This window comes from Mustela nigripes, chromosome 10 (genome assembly GCF_022355385.1).
Source record: "Mustela nigripes isolate SB6536 chromosome 10, MUSNIG.SB6536, whole genome shotgun sequence".
Taxonomy (NCBI): domain Eukaryota; kingdom Metazoa; phylum Chordata; class Mammalia; order Carnivora; family Mustelidae; genus Mustela; species Mustela nigripes.
The window spans coordinates 22,478,628-22,495,094 of record NC_081566.1 but is presented as its reverse complement, the minus strand read 5'-3'; the positions used below and the strand labels follow the sequence as shown (position 1 = coordinate 22,495,094).

General features: G+C 40.4%; 1 protein-coding gene across 1 annotated transcript in view; it reads right to left on the bottom strand.

Annotated features, from left to right (window-relative positions):
* Nucleotides 1–16,467, bottom strand: part of PLA2G4A (phospholipase A2 group IVA) — a 191,818-nt gene that overhangs the window by 113,700 nt on the left and 61,651 nt on the right. The window contains exon 5 of the mRNA XM_059413934.1: nucleotides 424–572. Coding sequence (XP_059269917.1) covers nucleotides 424–572 — 149 coding nt within the window. The remainder of the gene's footprint in view (nucleotides 1–423; nucleotides 573–16,467) is intronic.

The following is a 16,467-nucleotide window of genomic DNA, read 5'->3' as shown; positions in this document are numbered from 1 at the left end:
TAAATTAATGTAGAAAATCCACACAACCATTTTGGAAAAGATCTACCTTAACTTATTTTCAGGTTACTTATTTTTAGTTAGAAACTTTAGATTAACAAAGCTAACTTATTTTAAAGTTGGAATCTACTGATGATATCGTTATTCTGTTGTACTTGGACCTTCCTCAATATAACAGAAAATATGTTTTCTCCAAAGCACACGAGGGGGATAAAAGATCCTTCCCAACCCTACCTAACTCTTGTGCTTCCCACTGGACACTCACATCACTTCACATAGACCATCCACAGCCCCGTGTTCCGGACTGCACAGCTGGACCCCCACCTACACCTGCCCGAGGGAAAAGAGGGCATGAAAGGGACAAGCTCAAACACCAGCTTCAACATGAATGATGACCATTGAATGGTCTTCAAATGATTCACTGACCTCCAAAACATTTTCCTGGTTAGGATCCAAAATAAACTCGAAGGTCTCATTCCACACAGGGTTTATGTCATTATTAAAGTGTCTTGTTCTCTTCCTGCTGTCAGGGGTGGAGGAGATGAAAAGTTCCACATACGGATCTGGAGTGTCAACTGTAGACAGTAAACACAAGTGAGAAGGATGCAAAAATGTGATTCATAATGTCTAATTTGTTTTTATTAGTATGTGTTGTCAGATTATTTTTAGTGAATCTGTAGGAACATATTTAAAATAGCTGAGACAACATACTCTACAAGGGAAGAACACCATAGTTTAGCTACTTCTTATGTGTTATGTCCCTGCCCATCATAATAGTCCTGAGAGAAGGAATCGTTTATGAGGTGATTGACTCAGAATTCCTCTATTCACCTAAAGGATATGTTCATTCAACACCTCAGGGGAACTGCTAAATGATGAGAACAGTCTCACCCAGCTAACTACAGTAGAACCTTCACCCTGGACAATGATGGTGACAAGACCATGGGTTCAGGATCACGGTGCTTGTCTACATTAGAAAAATCATCCTAATTACTTTATTTGCCAAACAAAACAATGAAAGTCAGTGTGAGATAAATATTGCTTGTAGTTATAAGTTTGCCTTGTATAGCTGTACAGGTTGTACACTGAACAATCTTAGTGGGCTGGCATTTATATTAGTGATCAACAGATATTTCTGTATTTATTATAGAAATATGCAGTCAGATGGAAGTGGGTATCTCAAGGAAGTGACAGCTTCTCTCTTGTATATAAAGACCTGCTGGAGTCAGGGCATGGTGTGGGCACCATTTTAAACAGAAGGAAACAATGGTAAATAAAGGAACTATTTAAATTCTTCCCATTATATATTCAGATAGCAACAAGGCAACTGACACGTAGCAGTAGAAACCCTCATCACTCCCTCCTTAGTGGTTCCACTGAATCCTCCACCATCTTACAACATTGCACACACTATATTTTATGGATGTAATTATACATGTATCTGTCTTTTCCTACAAGACTCAACAACTTGAGGACAGTGATCAAGTCTTACTCATTTTTATCTCTTCAGAACCTAACAACTATCACAATACTCAAAAACCTCCTAACTTAAGGACTCAACTTTTCTCTTTAACACATCCTTTCCCATGTAATCATTGCAATTCATAACTACAAAAACTAACAGTTGAGTAATGACTGCTAGGATCTCTGTTAAGCCCTTTATACACACTAGGTTGGTTCAAATCTCCTAAAGGTGGTACAGTAAGTGCTCTGTTTTAGTGTTGAGGCCACAGGAACTGAGAGATGTTAAGCAATCTGTCTAGTATCATCCAGCTAGTAAGTCTCAGAGAAGATCCAGCTGCAACAATTATTCTCTTAATGACATCATGCTGTAAGTGCTAAAGATGAGATCGTAAGGTAGGCATTAGTGTCAAAAGAGGAGCTGAACGTAGCTATGGAAAAGGGGGGGCGAGGATAGAGGGAAGAAGGTATGAGGGAGGAGGGAGAGAGACTGAGAGAAGAAGGAATATATGCAGTGAGGTGGGGAGGGGAAGGGAGAGGGAGAGAAAGTGAGAGAAAAGGTGGTGCAGAGGTCCACACAGAAGGATAAAAATTAAAAACAAAGGAAAAGCAAAAATAATAGTTCTCAAATTATTGCTCTTCAAAGAAAAATTTTTTAGAAAATATATTTTGTCTTTCAACCATAGTTATGGTCATCAAACAATTTAACCAATGCCCTTCACTTAATTTTTAAGCACTGTTCATAGTTCTATGCGGCAATCACATTTTTAAAGTATGGCTTTTTATTGTAAAGTGGAATGATCTACCAACGAGGTATATGCATTTGGAATTGTCCTTTATTTAATTTTCTCACTTGGACTTAATGCACCGTTGGTCAAGGGCAGCTGAGCCTCAAAAGAGTACAATATAAATGCCTAAGGTTGGTTAAAAATGTAGACTCTTGACCCTCATCCCCTAAGACCTATGATCGGCAGGGCTGCAGAAGGCCTAGGAATCTGCATTTTAAACAAATATTATAGCTGGCACTGATGTAGATCACTCCTGTTCATACTTTTGATATCCTGTTTTAAGAGAAAAGGAAATAGGCATTTTGGGGAATTTATTTATTTATCATTTATTTTCACAGAGGTATAACTGGCATGTAATATTACACGAGTGGAAGGCATCCGACTTGTTGGTCTGAGACACATATGGCAATCTCTAAGTCAACGCTTCTCTCTCTCTCAAGAGGATCACAGAAGACAAACTAGAAAGTAAGAAGACTGAATAGGGAGGAAGGCGAGAGGAAATGGGCCCAAGAAGAGAAGGGCATGTGACAAGGGGACCCCTCCCCCCTCCTCAACCAACGAGATGTTTCTTTGCCTCAGCCATATTTCTGCCATGGTGTCAGAGCTCAAGATTGCAAATCAGAAATAAAATGACATATTTAGAACAGCAGGCAGTGAAAGATCATCAAGAAAACATCTTTCCCCTTTTGAGTAGAAGTCAGCACCTGATTCAAGGAGAAGACTCAACTGGGACTTCATGTTAAACGTATAAAACTGTAGCTCTTCTTCATCCCACAGGGCAGGTTCTTTCTCATGGGGCTAATGCTCTTTTCTATCTGTTTCCCCAAAACACAAGAAAACCCAAAACCAAGCCAACAAAAAAAATCTGGAAAACAAAAAGTGTTTGGGAAGACGAGGCACGCAAATGGTAAACATCACTCATTCATTCAACAAGCATCTGAGTGCTGACTTTATGCCAGGAACCTGCTGTCAAGCAGCCCAACATGAAACTGCAGATTTGGACGATGGGAGTGAGTCAAATGCTAACAGCCTAATTTTAGAGGCAAGAGTAAATGCGAGGCAAGCAGATACACTATGCCAGTGACTAGTAACTCAGTCACCAGGTTATTACCCACAAATAAAGTCAAACTGTAGGCGGAGAAATTGCCTTTGAGGCTTGGTCTTCATTTGAATCTGAGGAGAGGAGGGGGAGATTTTCTCGGGCCAAACGAGAAGGAGAGAGCGGAAAGGTACGCTCCTTGGGAGAAAGCATGTTGGAAAAGAATGTGGCAAAATGAGGAAGCATAAGTCAGTCAGGGAGGGAAGCAGCATCCAAGCATTCTGGATGTTCCATGCAGATCCTATACTTTGGCAAATTCTAACTTTGACCGAATGATAAAGAAAAAAGCATGTAAGACGCCAACACTATGCTTGGTATCAAAACATCCACAGACAGACCTTTTTTGGGGGGAGTGGGGAGGTAAAGGGATAGAAGTATTTTAAGTGAACAGACAGAAAAAGCTCTCAAGAGTGAGAGGGGTCCCCACAGGGTTGGCCCTGAAGGCCTTTGGGGCTGGTCTTTCATAGAACGCTAACCAGGGACCTTAAAATCCTTCTACCATCTCTGCTGGTATCACCATCGAGCAAGGACTAGTTGTAACACCTTCAGTGGCTTACTTCCTTTTTTTTTTTTTTTTTTTTTAAGATTTTATTTATTTGACACAGAGAGAGAGAGATCACAAGCAGGCAGAGAGGCAGGCAGAGAGAGAGAGAGAGAGAGGGAAGCAGGCTCCCTGCCAAGCAGAGAGCCTGATGCGGGGCTCAATCCCACGACCCTGAAATCATGACCTGAGCCAAAGGCAAAGGCTTTAATCCACTGAGCCACCCAGGCCCCCCGACTTCCTTCCTTTTTAGGGTCTGGTTATTCTTTGCTGGTCACAGGTGATTCTCATAAAAAGACACCCATCCCACACGCCTAGGGCAGGGTGGTCTGGTTTGTTCCCTTATCTCTGGTTTCCCCACAGCTCCACATTTTTGGGATTTCTGTGAGCCTGATCACCTAGCCACCTCTCTATCTCTCCCTACCTAGCCACCTGTCCCTTACTCGTTCCTGTCCCTGGAACAGTAATCCTAACTGCCCTTAGGGAACGGGACGATGACGGCTCTGGCTGCTTCCTGCTAAAATGGGGAGGTGGGCTGTATGGCAGTTAGAATCTATCCAGGGGTGGCTCCAGGGGCCCGCAGGATGGCTCCACAGGGGTCCTGATGGGCAGCAAATGGTACATACATCAGCACGTGCAAAAGGATGAACATAAAACATGTATGAGCCCCAAATCATGATCCCGTCCCTTAACTAAGATCCCCAATTACCAATTTTGTCAAACACATCAGTGGATATCTTGATCAGACAAATCTTTATTATTATTATTTTTTAAAAGATTTTATTTATTTATTTGATAGATTACAAGTAGGCAGAGAGACCAGACAGAGAGAAAAGAGGGGGGTAAACAGGCTCCCGGCTGAGCAAAGGGCCCAATGCGGGGCTCGATCCTAGGACCTGAGACCATGACCTGAGCTGAAGGCAGAGGATCAACCCAGTGAGCCACCCAGATGCCCCAAGACAGACCTTTTTTAAAAGCAAATTAGAATCCAGGTCAATTGTTACTCTGGATTTCGCTTTTCACTTTTAAATACAGTCAATATTCCGCAACTCTGGTCAAGAGGGGTAGTTTCATGAGTTTCTCCCCTTGCTTCATTAGCAAGAGACCTTGATGTGAAGTTGTCAAAGGGTGCTGGGCAGTCGAAAACCACAGCCAGCTGCACGCTCCAATCCCGCCATCAGCATCACAGCTGATCTTTGCAAGCTGGGAGAGACATGGACAGCAGCGGCGGACGCTGCAGGGTGAAAAGGAGTTTTAGGACCCGAGTTTAACATTGGATTACGATCATCACGGAGCTGACTTTCTTCATATCATCTATAATCTTCATTGGCTTTGGAAAGGGAAAGCCGTCCATTTTGATAACAAAGCTAAGCCCAGGGCTTTAGATATATCCATAGAGGGGAGAATAAAAAGGCAAATGCAGGAAAAGAAATGTTCATTGGTGGGTTTTTTTGGTTTTTTTTTTTTTTTTGGTCCTGTACACTTACTTCATTTTTGTGAATTAAGGCCTATAGGGTAACTGGGTGTTGAGTCACCGATTCGACTTCACCTTGATTCGTTCCAGGCAAACAGGTGGTAACCCAAAGAAGGTGTGGGCAAAGAAGTTCTTACTCTCGTCCTTTTATTTAAATCCTGACAAACAAAACTGTTGCAAGTGTGGGATACAGATCTTCGTTTGCTCCTGTGAGTTGACATGAAACTACATGTACCAGAAATAGCTTCAGAATTCCTGGGTTGTAAAAACTCTCCTAAAGCAGTTATGATCGTAGTTTAAGGAGTGCCTAGCTACATTAATAACAGGTCCATCTGTCATTTCAGCTTTGAGCAAAATACTATGTGATTCATGACAGGGGCTGATGGCGGCTTCTGCACTCTCTTAAGTTCTATTTTAAATGTCCTCCATTTGCTTTCTTATATCCACTTTGCTCAGCAACTTAAACCCTCTGCTTTAAATAACGATGACCTACAACCTGTCATAATTATTGTAATAAGCAGAAAAAAAAAATCCCCCAAGGGGTAGTTCTCCCAAATTCACAGTCAGAATATCACTTTCCAAATAGCTCTTACCGCTGATGGTGGGCTTAAAGTGGGTTTCTCAACATGCGTTCCTCTAAAGCACCTTTACAGAATCATCTGGAGTGTTGAAAATGCTTGACATCTTCAGTAACTTACCCAGGTGATTCTTATATACACAAGTTTGAAAAACATGGTTTAAAGTATATATTATTAGGGGCACCTGGGTGGCTCAGTCATTAGGCATCTGCCTTCGGCTTAGGACATGAGCCCTGCATCTGGGCTCTATGCTCAGCAGGAAGCCTGCTTCTCCCTTTCCACTCCCCCTGCTTGTGTTCTCTCTCTCTCTCTCAGTCAAATAAATAAATAATCTTAAAAAAATAAAGTATATATTATTAGAATAGACTAAACAACATTGATATGAGTAACAGCCACAGAAAAGCAGAAACACTTCGGCACTAAGAAGTCAGCAGGCTTACTGACCTTCTGTCATGGAGTTATTCTGCCCATAGGCCATATTAAGCACAATCCAGTAACTCACTTCCATTTCTTTCCAGCCATTAAAGACATTTCCAAGTGGTCACATGAAAACAAATCCAAGAATAAGGTACGTGGGGTGTGTTAGTTGGCAATCTATTGGAAGGTGACGGGCTGATATTCAAGCATTCTGCTTCTGTCACCACCAAAATAGGAATACCACAGTCAAGACCAAAAATTAAATAACAATTTGTTGAAATAAATGAATCTGAATTGTCCTCAAATGTCGTCCTTCCTTTGAAATATTTATGATTTCATGACAATGCTAATTATGTGGAAAATTTAAATATTTTTGACTTAAAGGTTTAAAAACTTAAAGGGTTTGTGATGGCCAACGTTTTCACTTTTCCTGTACCACGCTGGCCAAGTGGCTGGCCAGGAACGGGATTGTTGGCCTCATAATAAATGTATGCACATCAATAGCAGTTTAGTTCTTTTTTTAACGTACAGTTTTTGTTGAAGGATAATATACAGGCTTAAGAGTTAGCAGATCATAACTGTAGTCTGTTGAGTTTTTAGGTCAAGATACGTAACATTATCAGCATTCCAGAAGCCTCCCTCAACTCCCTCCAGAAGGGTGACTACTACTACCCTGCCTTCTATCACCAGAGAATATTTTTTATCATTATATAAATAGAATCAATACACAATATGTACCACCATTATGTTTGTGAGATCCCTCCACGCTGACATGTGTAAAACAACGTGTTCATTATTATTGATATAAGCTATTCCATCGTATAAATGAATATTCCATAAATTATTTATCCATTTCACTGTTAAAAGACATTTGGATTGTTTCCAGTGTCCCCAATGGTGCTGCCAAGAACATCCTTGGACATGGCTTTGGTTACATACAAATTTGTATACACATGTATGTATCTGCTACAAGTTCCTATGAATTGGATTACTTAAAAATGAAATTATTATGCCATGGTATATACCCCCTGGTGTTAACAGTCACAGGACAGCACATCTTTCCCATACTTAATACTCTCAGTCTTGTAATTTTAACCATCTGGTGGATCTATAATGGTATCTCTGTGGATTTATTTCATAGATCTTTGATGACTATGAGATTGAGTACTTATTCACATTTTTTTAAAGATTTTATTTATTTATTTGACAGACAGAGATCACAAGTAGGCAGAGAGGCAGTCAGAGAGAGGGGGGAAGCAGGATCCCCACTGAGCAGAGAGCCTGATGCGGGGCTTGATCCCTGGACCCTGAGATTATAACCTGAGCTTAACCTGATTATAACCTGAGGCTTAACCCACTGAGCCACCCAGGTGCCCCTTGATCTTATCTTTTGGAACACCTGGCAATTCTCAGCAGAATGCCAGGCCGTTTTATGAAACCCTGTGAGGCAGCTAGATCTACCTCCACAGAGCATCCGGCTTATCTTCTGGCAGGCAGTGAGAATAGGACGCGTCTCCTCAATTTAACCCCAAATCTCAAATTTGGGATTGACTCAAATCCTTGCAAGTTTCAGCCTACCTCTTGTTCATTCCCACTGTGTAGTAGACTTAACATTTGGCAGTTCTGATCTCCAGTATTTTTCCCTTTTAGCACCGTGAGGCTGCCAATATCTCTGCTTTGTTTTGGGGTGATTTTATGTTTGCTTCTCAGCCTGTTGCCCTGCACAGATTAAGACTTTGGCTAGTGGACGTGGTAAAGGCGCTCTCTTTCAGCTTCTCTAGGCTTCCCTTCTCTCAGAGATCTTTCCCCATCAAATTCTAACTGGCTTTAGAAATTTTCTGAAATGCAGTTTTTGTGTTCCCAAGTCCTTCCAGATTGCCAAAGCTCTGTTGGATTCTCTGCCTCTTCACTGCCTAGCTACTTCCCTCATCCCTGTGTCCCTGTTACCTGCCAAACCCACCTAGATCCAGAAGTGGATTGAGGGGGGAATCGGCTTGCCAGAACCCTGGGCCTACTTTGGTAACTTCTTTTCTCTGGGATATTGGTCCTTCAGATTCCAGTTGACAAATGCTTTTCAACCCTTCAGACATTTTTAAAATTAATTTAATCTGTGGCTTCTAAATCACACTTAAGGAAAATGAATGCTCTGCTCCTAGTTACTTCAGCTCATTCCAATGACCACTGAGTCACCAACCTGACCCAACATATACTAATCCCTTATTCCTTTTATCTTCACTCCTTCACTCCTCCTTCACTCCTCACATGACTGTCCAGAAGTTTACTGCACTGCTCAAGTTCCCTACCCACTCCTCCTTATCCAAGGACACAACTCAGACTCATCCTTCCCTGGGAAAACAAAAGGAGAGGATTAGATGTACTCATTCAATGTCCCTTCCACATACCTCACAACCATAAAGCAATATTTGTAATAAGAAAATGTATTTATTCATACTTAATGATCTATTTAAAATGATTCATACTAAGACCTTCAGGTCATAGAAGAAATAGGCTCTATACCCTCTTCTTTCAATTTCATAGTATTCTCTACCTCTTCTATTTCTCATTTATCCCTAGCCCTAAATTGAATCTGTAATTATTTGCTTTGCCCTGGCCACATCTTCTCAACCTATAAACACATACAGATCAATAACAAGATAAACAAAATTTCATTAATTTTTGCCAGTTTTTTTTTTTTTAAGATTTTATTTATTTATTTGACAGAGAGAGATCACAAGTAGACAGAGAGGCAGGCAGAGAGAGAGAGAGGAGGAAGCAGGCTCCCTGCTGAGCAGAGAGCCCGATGCGGGACTCGATCCCAGGACCCTGAGATCATGACCTGAGCCGAAGGCAGCGGCTTAACCCACTGAGCCACCCAGGCGCCCAATTTTTGCCAGTTTTTCAAGATCCTTCCTACCCTCAGCAAAGGGTCTAGAAAAATAAATGTGGTCTATACTGGGGCAGCTGGGTGGTGCAGTCAGGTAAGCGTCTGACTCTTGGTTTCAGCTCAGGTCATGATCTCAAGATCTGAGATCAAGCCCTGCATCAGGCTTCGCGCTCAGCAGAAAGAGTCTGCTCGAAATTCTCTCTCCCCCTCTCCCTCTCCCCCTCCCACTATGCTCTCATTCTCTCTCTGTCAAATAAATAAATCTTTTTTTAAAATGTAGTCTAGGGGCACCTGGGTGGCTCAGTGGGTTAAAGCCTCTGCCTTCGACTTGGGTCGTGATCCCAGGGTCCCGGGATTGAGCCCCGCATCGGGCTCTCTGCTCAGCGGGGGGTCTGCTTTCCCACTTCCCCTGCCTGCCTCTCTGACTTCTTGTGATCTCTCTCTTTGTCAAATAAATAAATAAAATCTTTAAAAGAAAATGTAGTCTATACTGTTTCTAACCCCATCATCTTGTAAAATTCTGACGCATTGTGCTCCACCTCGTTCTATTACTTAATCAGTTATTCTCCCTACTGTAACTTTTTTCTTGGCTTTATTGAGATATGAGATGTACAACATGATTATTTGATACACATACTGCCAAGGGATTGTCACAATAGGGCTGGTTAGCAACTCTATCATCTCCCACAAATGCCATTTTTTTTTGTGATGAAACCCTTGAAGATCTACTTTCTTAGCAACTTCCAAATTGCTAATATTCCAAATACTCTATTACTCCAAATACTGCTAATATTGTCATTAGCAATTGTTAACTATGATAACTATGTATTGTTAACTATGTTATTGTTATTGTTATTGTTAAGTACTGTTCACAGTATTTTTTTGTTAACATATTGTTGACTATGTTATACATGTTAACATATGTTAACTATGTTAACGATACGTTAACAGTATTGTTAACTATGATCACCATGTTGTAATTAGATTCCCAGAACTTATCCATCTTATATCCTTTGACAGACATCTCTCTATACCCGCCTCCCACTACCCGAGTTCCCATCAACCATTGTGCCCCTATTGTAGCTTCAATATAGAACTCAATGAGCTTTTTCTTAATGCAATAGCCTTTGTGCAAATAAAAGATATCACTATTTGTGATTTCCTACCTAGTTCTATAAATGTTCCCTTAGCATACCTTTCTCTACCATTTTCCCCCTCAGTTCACACTAACTTGTGGGCTTTCATGTCACATTGCTTAGAAACCCCTCAAATGAGCCCTTCGAGATGAAGTGAACCCCTTTAAAAAAATGAATGCTCATGTAGTCAAAACCAACTTGTAAAGGAATAACCCCGTTATTTACAGTCTAAAAAAACACACTCAAAATGTATTCCTCAGATCATGTGACACACATGAATCCTGTAGTTCGATTAATCTCAGATCCTTTAAAACTGATAGTCTTCAAGGTTTAAAGTGCATTCATAATGCATTCATTCACTCCATCAAGGCTGCAAGAAGGAGGTGGTATAAGTACAACAAACATGAGATTCTTGATCACATGTCCATATAAATCCCGTTGCTGAGTAATACATTTTTAAAGGCTTCCATATCTTTTTTTAACTATTCTGAATCAATTCTGGAAGTCCTCTCATCCTCTCTTGACTCTAATTTATGCATAAATAGGACACGCTCCCCAATCTACAGCTCTGAGCCCCTCTGTCTCCTGAGATTTTGAGTCTGTTCTTGAAAACCTTGAAAATACCTCAAACTCAACATGTACGAGACAAATTTATTTCCTTTCCCTATTTCTTTCCTTACCTTCAAGGAAAAAGAAAACCAAAGCAAAATAAAACAAAACCCTAAAAGTAAAAACTTGTTATTTTTCCTGACTTTCCTATTTTACTTCATGGAGCCCCTCACTCCCAGCCATCAGAGCTGGAAACACGAGACTCCTTCTCTTTTCCTCACAGCTCCTGTATCCAATCTGTCTCACGGATTCTACCTCTCACATGGCTGTCACCTCCGCTTCCTCAAGCCCACTCAAAAACATCACCGCCCAGTTCAACTAAGCAGTACCTCTCACCTGGACCCATTCCACAATCTCGTAGTTGCTTATCTTCCCCACATTCAAACCACTCTTTGTAATGCCTCCACCATAAAGCCACAGTCCTCTTCATGAAACACACTATTGTCCTTCACAGACTAGGACTGGGAGGGCAGGCCTAAGCATGGTGAGAAAGGGCTTACAGAAGGGTGCCTGAGTGGTTCAGTGGGTTGAGCCTCTCCTTTCAGCTTGGGTCATAGTCTCAGGTCCTGGGATCGAGGCCCGTGTCGGGCTCTCTGCTCGGCGGGAGACCTGCTTCCCTTTCTCTCTCTGCCTGCCTCTCTGCCTACTTGTGATCTCTGTCAAATAAATAAATAAATAAATAAAATATTAAAAAAAAGAAAAAAGAAAAGAAAGGGCTTACAGAGCCCCCCTCCCTGGACCCCAGGCTCTCCTTCCAGTCAGTGATCCTCCTCCACCATGCAAGCAGCGTCACTCTCAGGAGTTAACACTTAAGCCATGAGGCATCTCTGGAATCCACACATTTCGAACACTCCATACAGTCACACCGATGGCAGAAGCATTGGTTCTGAGTAAGAAAACATGGGTTCTCTTCTACTTGTGCATATCCTTATGCTTTCTTTTCTTTTTTTAAGATTTTATTTATTTGTGAGAGAGAGAGAGAGAAGAGAGAGAGATCAGTGGGAGAAGCAGACTCCTTGCCAAGCAGGAAGCATGATGCGGGACTCGATCCTGGGACTCTCGGATCATGATCTGAGGCGAAGGCAGTTGTTTCAACCAACTGAGCCACCCAGGTGCCCTCCTCATGCTTTCTTCTGACATTTTAGCTGATAACTAAACATTATTAAGTTGTGTCCTTGTCCTAAGAATTTTCAAGGGTCCAAATACTATACACATAAAAGGACGAGTGGAATGAGATGTTCTATTTTTCCCTTAACCAGTTCACACATCCCAAGTTGACTAGTTGTTCTGTTTTCTTATCAGGTTAAGATTGTCCACTACAGGTCATGTTCCCTAAAGGCCACATCTATATCCATCTCTGTAAAATAAAAATAATTCTACATCAAGCTTCAACTTGCTGATTTAGGAATTATTATTCCCATGATGTAGATGAGGAAGCTGAGACTTGGAGGCCTTTAGTAACTTGAGCAAGGTCATTCGGAGACCGGATTTTAGCCTAGTCTTTCTGAAGCCAAATTCCTTGCTCTTTCAAATACACCAACACTAATAACTCTTGCCTATTTTGCCTCTATTAACCCGTAAGCTCTGCGATAGCAGGAACCACACCTTTCCCATTCACTACTAGAGTCTAGCATAAACTCTGAGACATTACAGGAACATATAAATATTGTTGAAGTAATGGGCGATGGACTAGCTCCGAGCAATACTGCAGAAAAGGTGATCTTTACTTTAGGAACACCAACCTTCCCTCTAACTTCTCTCTACTCGTGGCTAGTATATCTCAACTTTCCTGAAGCTCTGCCCCACCCCATTCATTTGTATTTTAATGTAAGTCAATGCCAGTCATTTCTTCCAAATGAATTTGCATTTAACCTTTAATTCCAAGCTCTAGATGCAAATATAACAATAGACCTTTGAATCACATCTTGCCTCCCTTAATAACTCCAAGGAACAGGTAGAGTGTCAAGGGGCTTGTTTGCAGACAGGAGTCCCTGCTTCCTCCAGAAAAGGCTTAGAGTTGGAATTGTCATGAGGACAAATGTTGAAGGAGAGTCCCTGCAAATCGCTAGAAATGCAGGAACTAGAAAAGTTAGCGAATTCAAAGTGGTTTCGTAAAACAGAACTTTCAGCCGTGATTCTGAATACAATAGAGAGAGAGGAGCAAAGCCCTTAAAACGAGAGCAGCATCGTCTAGCAACTCAAAACATCATAGAATACCTTTCCCTCATCTGAAATTGCAAAGCACTTTGCCACAGTAGCTGGACTGTACCAGTGAGGCGTTTTTTTTGTTTTGTTTTGTTTTGTTTTGTTTTTGTCTTTTGTTTTCATAGCCAATGAAATTTATCTGAGGCACAGTTATTGCTAATTGAAATTACAAAGCGGTTGTGTTAACACTATTTTTGAATCCCTTGATCAGGCAGAGTCTCCAATTTGAACTCTCCCTATTTTTTCATCTTTCTTTTTCTCACAGCCTCAGATCTATAAAAGCGGTTTCTCAGGTCACATGTTTCCTTCTGTAAAGGGACATGAAACCATCAGAATGTAGCGTCAGCCAAACGGACGGCAGGAAGCAAGCCCAGTGGCATCTACACACAAATGACTTGGTACTGCTGGGAACCAACCGTGGACTCGGTACATTGAGGACATCGGCTACCATCCGGCATATGGTATAACAGACAGCAGCAGCAACAACAAAATTACTGTGAAGAATGTTGATATTCACGAGAAAACACAGAAAGATCAATTCAAAACAACCCAAAGCCAGCAAATGTCAATCTAGAACAGAACTGAAATTTCGCTTGCTACCTGCCCTGCCTTTTAGCTTCAATCTCTGTGATACCTTCTTGGAAGGAAACAAAAATACCTGCGTTATCAGTGTCTATGTCTGGATGTTTTTATAAGTTTAGAATCTAGGAATGTATCTTGGCATCTGTTTATGTTGGAGAGGAAGGACCTGTTCTCCAAAAATTCTTACGTAGTATTAGAAAACATATTAATTATTTATATTGTTAAAGTTAGCTATATGGATTTAGCCACAGATACGCAGTCTACACCACAAAAGAATGATTCTTATTTTTTATTAACAAAAATACACTACTACTGACATTTTGGGTCAGATAATTCTTTTTTAAAAAATTTTATTTTATTTTTAAAATTTTTTAAAAAGATTTTATCTATTTATTTGACAGAGAGAGACCACAAATAGGCAGAGAGGTAGGAGAGAGAGTGGGGCGGGGTGGGAGTGAAGCAGGTTTCCTGCTGAGCAGAGAGCCCAATGTGGGACTCAATCCCAGGACCCTGAGATCATGATCTAAGTCAAAGGCAGAGGCTTAACCCACTGAGCCACCCAGGCACCCCTTGCGTCAGAGAATTCTTTTCTCTGCAATGCTTCTTGACCTCTACACGCCAGGTGCCAGTAGGATCCCAACTGTGACAGTTAAAAATGTCTCTAGATTTATAGCCCAATGTACACTGTGCAGCAAAATCAACCCCCACCCCTGTTTAGAACCACTATACTCAAACAAGTTATTATCCTTGGTACTTGATGTTTATTCTCTAGCATAAACCATTAAAAAATGACCAGATTCCCTAAAAATGTATAGTATACATACTCTGTCCCATGTTTAAAACTTTTTATGATTTTTTTCTAAATCAAAATGTCAAAACTATTTAATAATAACATAATAAAATTCTACTTAGTTTTAAAACCTATCTCAATCTCCATTCAAGCTGTGAAGTCCTCTGGGAAGCTTACTGCCAACACTTTTCAGAATCAGCAACATCACATAGCCTAGATACACAATTCCTGAGTGCATATCTTCTTGGGTTGGTTTCCCAGAGTTATTTATACCTATTTCATCTTCTCATTTAGACCACAAATAGCTCAAAGGCAAAGCCATTGTACAAGTAAGCATCGGAATGAGATAGGTTTAAGTTGTAGCCATAAAACCTAACAGCCGTGTGATTTTAGATTATTTATTTAATGTCTTTTTAAAAAAATGTTTGTACCTATAAAATTAAAATAAAAACAGCACATATCTTCTGTTAGTGTTACTAAACTGAATAAATGAAGTATAATGTTAAGTTCTAAGAACTCTCCTTAGCATTTTATTTATTTAACATGTATTGTATACACTCTTTATCAAGCACCTTTCTAAACACTTTAGAATTGTATTTAATCCTCATTAAAAAACCTATGAGGAAGGCATAACTATTAGCCCCATTTAACCCCTAAGGAAACTGAGGCCTGGAAAAGTTAAGTAACTTACCCAAAATCATGGGGTTAGTAAACAGAAGGGAGATTGGAATTCGGATCTCTAAGCCATGAACTCCAATCTCTAAGCCATGCTTCCTCCTGAGTATGGGACATGCCTTCAATCGTTACCTACCACACGTATTATGTTTATTTTTTTTATATTTCTCAAGGCACTGAGTGAGCAGGAGGTATAAATAACAGAAGCTCAGCATTTATTGATGAGGACGTTAATAATAGACATTAATAATGCATTACATATTTCTTTAACAATTCTTATGCAAAGTTAAAAGTTCAAAGCTGTTATTTCATTTTGTACCTGCAGATTTCAATTAACCTTATACACAACTTAAAATAATTCTGTCTAGAATGTTATCTAAAATATTTCATAAAAAAATATATTGATGCATTAGGAGGAGTAAGAATGGAAGAATACTTCTAAAGAGTCAGTAACATTTACAAAATCCCCAGACTATCTCTTGGTTAAGTTTCATTAGTCATTTCCTTCCCTAGTCATTTCAATCTCTACATTATATACTTTCCATTTTTTAAAAAAGATTTTATTTATTTATTTGACAGAGAGAGATCACAGGTAGGCAGAGAGAGAAGGGGGAATTAGGCTCCCCGCTGAGCAGAGAGCCCAATGTGGGGCTCGATCCCAGGATCCTGAGATTATGACCTGAGCTGAAGGCAGAGGCTTAACCCACTGAGCCACCCAGGCACCGCATATAAACTTTATATTTTTAAGAAAAATTTTTAAATATGGAAATATACTAAAAGAACATATATGATAAGTGTTTTCACATAAATGTTTAAACTTTTAGAGCAGCAGACGTATTCTCTTTGACATAAAATATTTAAGAGCATACTTTTTTGAGGAAATTTAAGAAACTTATTTAAATAAATAAAAAATTTATTTAAATAAAGATAAAAAGGAGGAGTCAAGATGGCGGAGAAGTAGCAAGCTGAGACTGCTTCAGCTAGCCGGAGATCAGCTAGATAGCTTATCTAAAGATTGCAAACACCTGAAAATCCATCGGCAGATCGAAGAGAAGAAGAACAGCAATTCTGGAAACAGAAAAAACAACCACTTTCTGAAAGGTAGGACCGGCAGAGAAGTGAATCCAAAGCGACGGGAAGATAGACCCCGGGGGGAGGGGCCGGCTCCCGGCAAGCGGCGGAGCAACTGCGCACAAAATCAGGACTTTTAAAAGTCTGTTCCGCTGAGGGA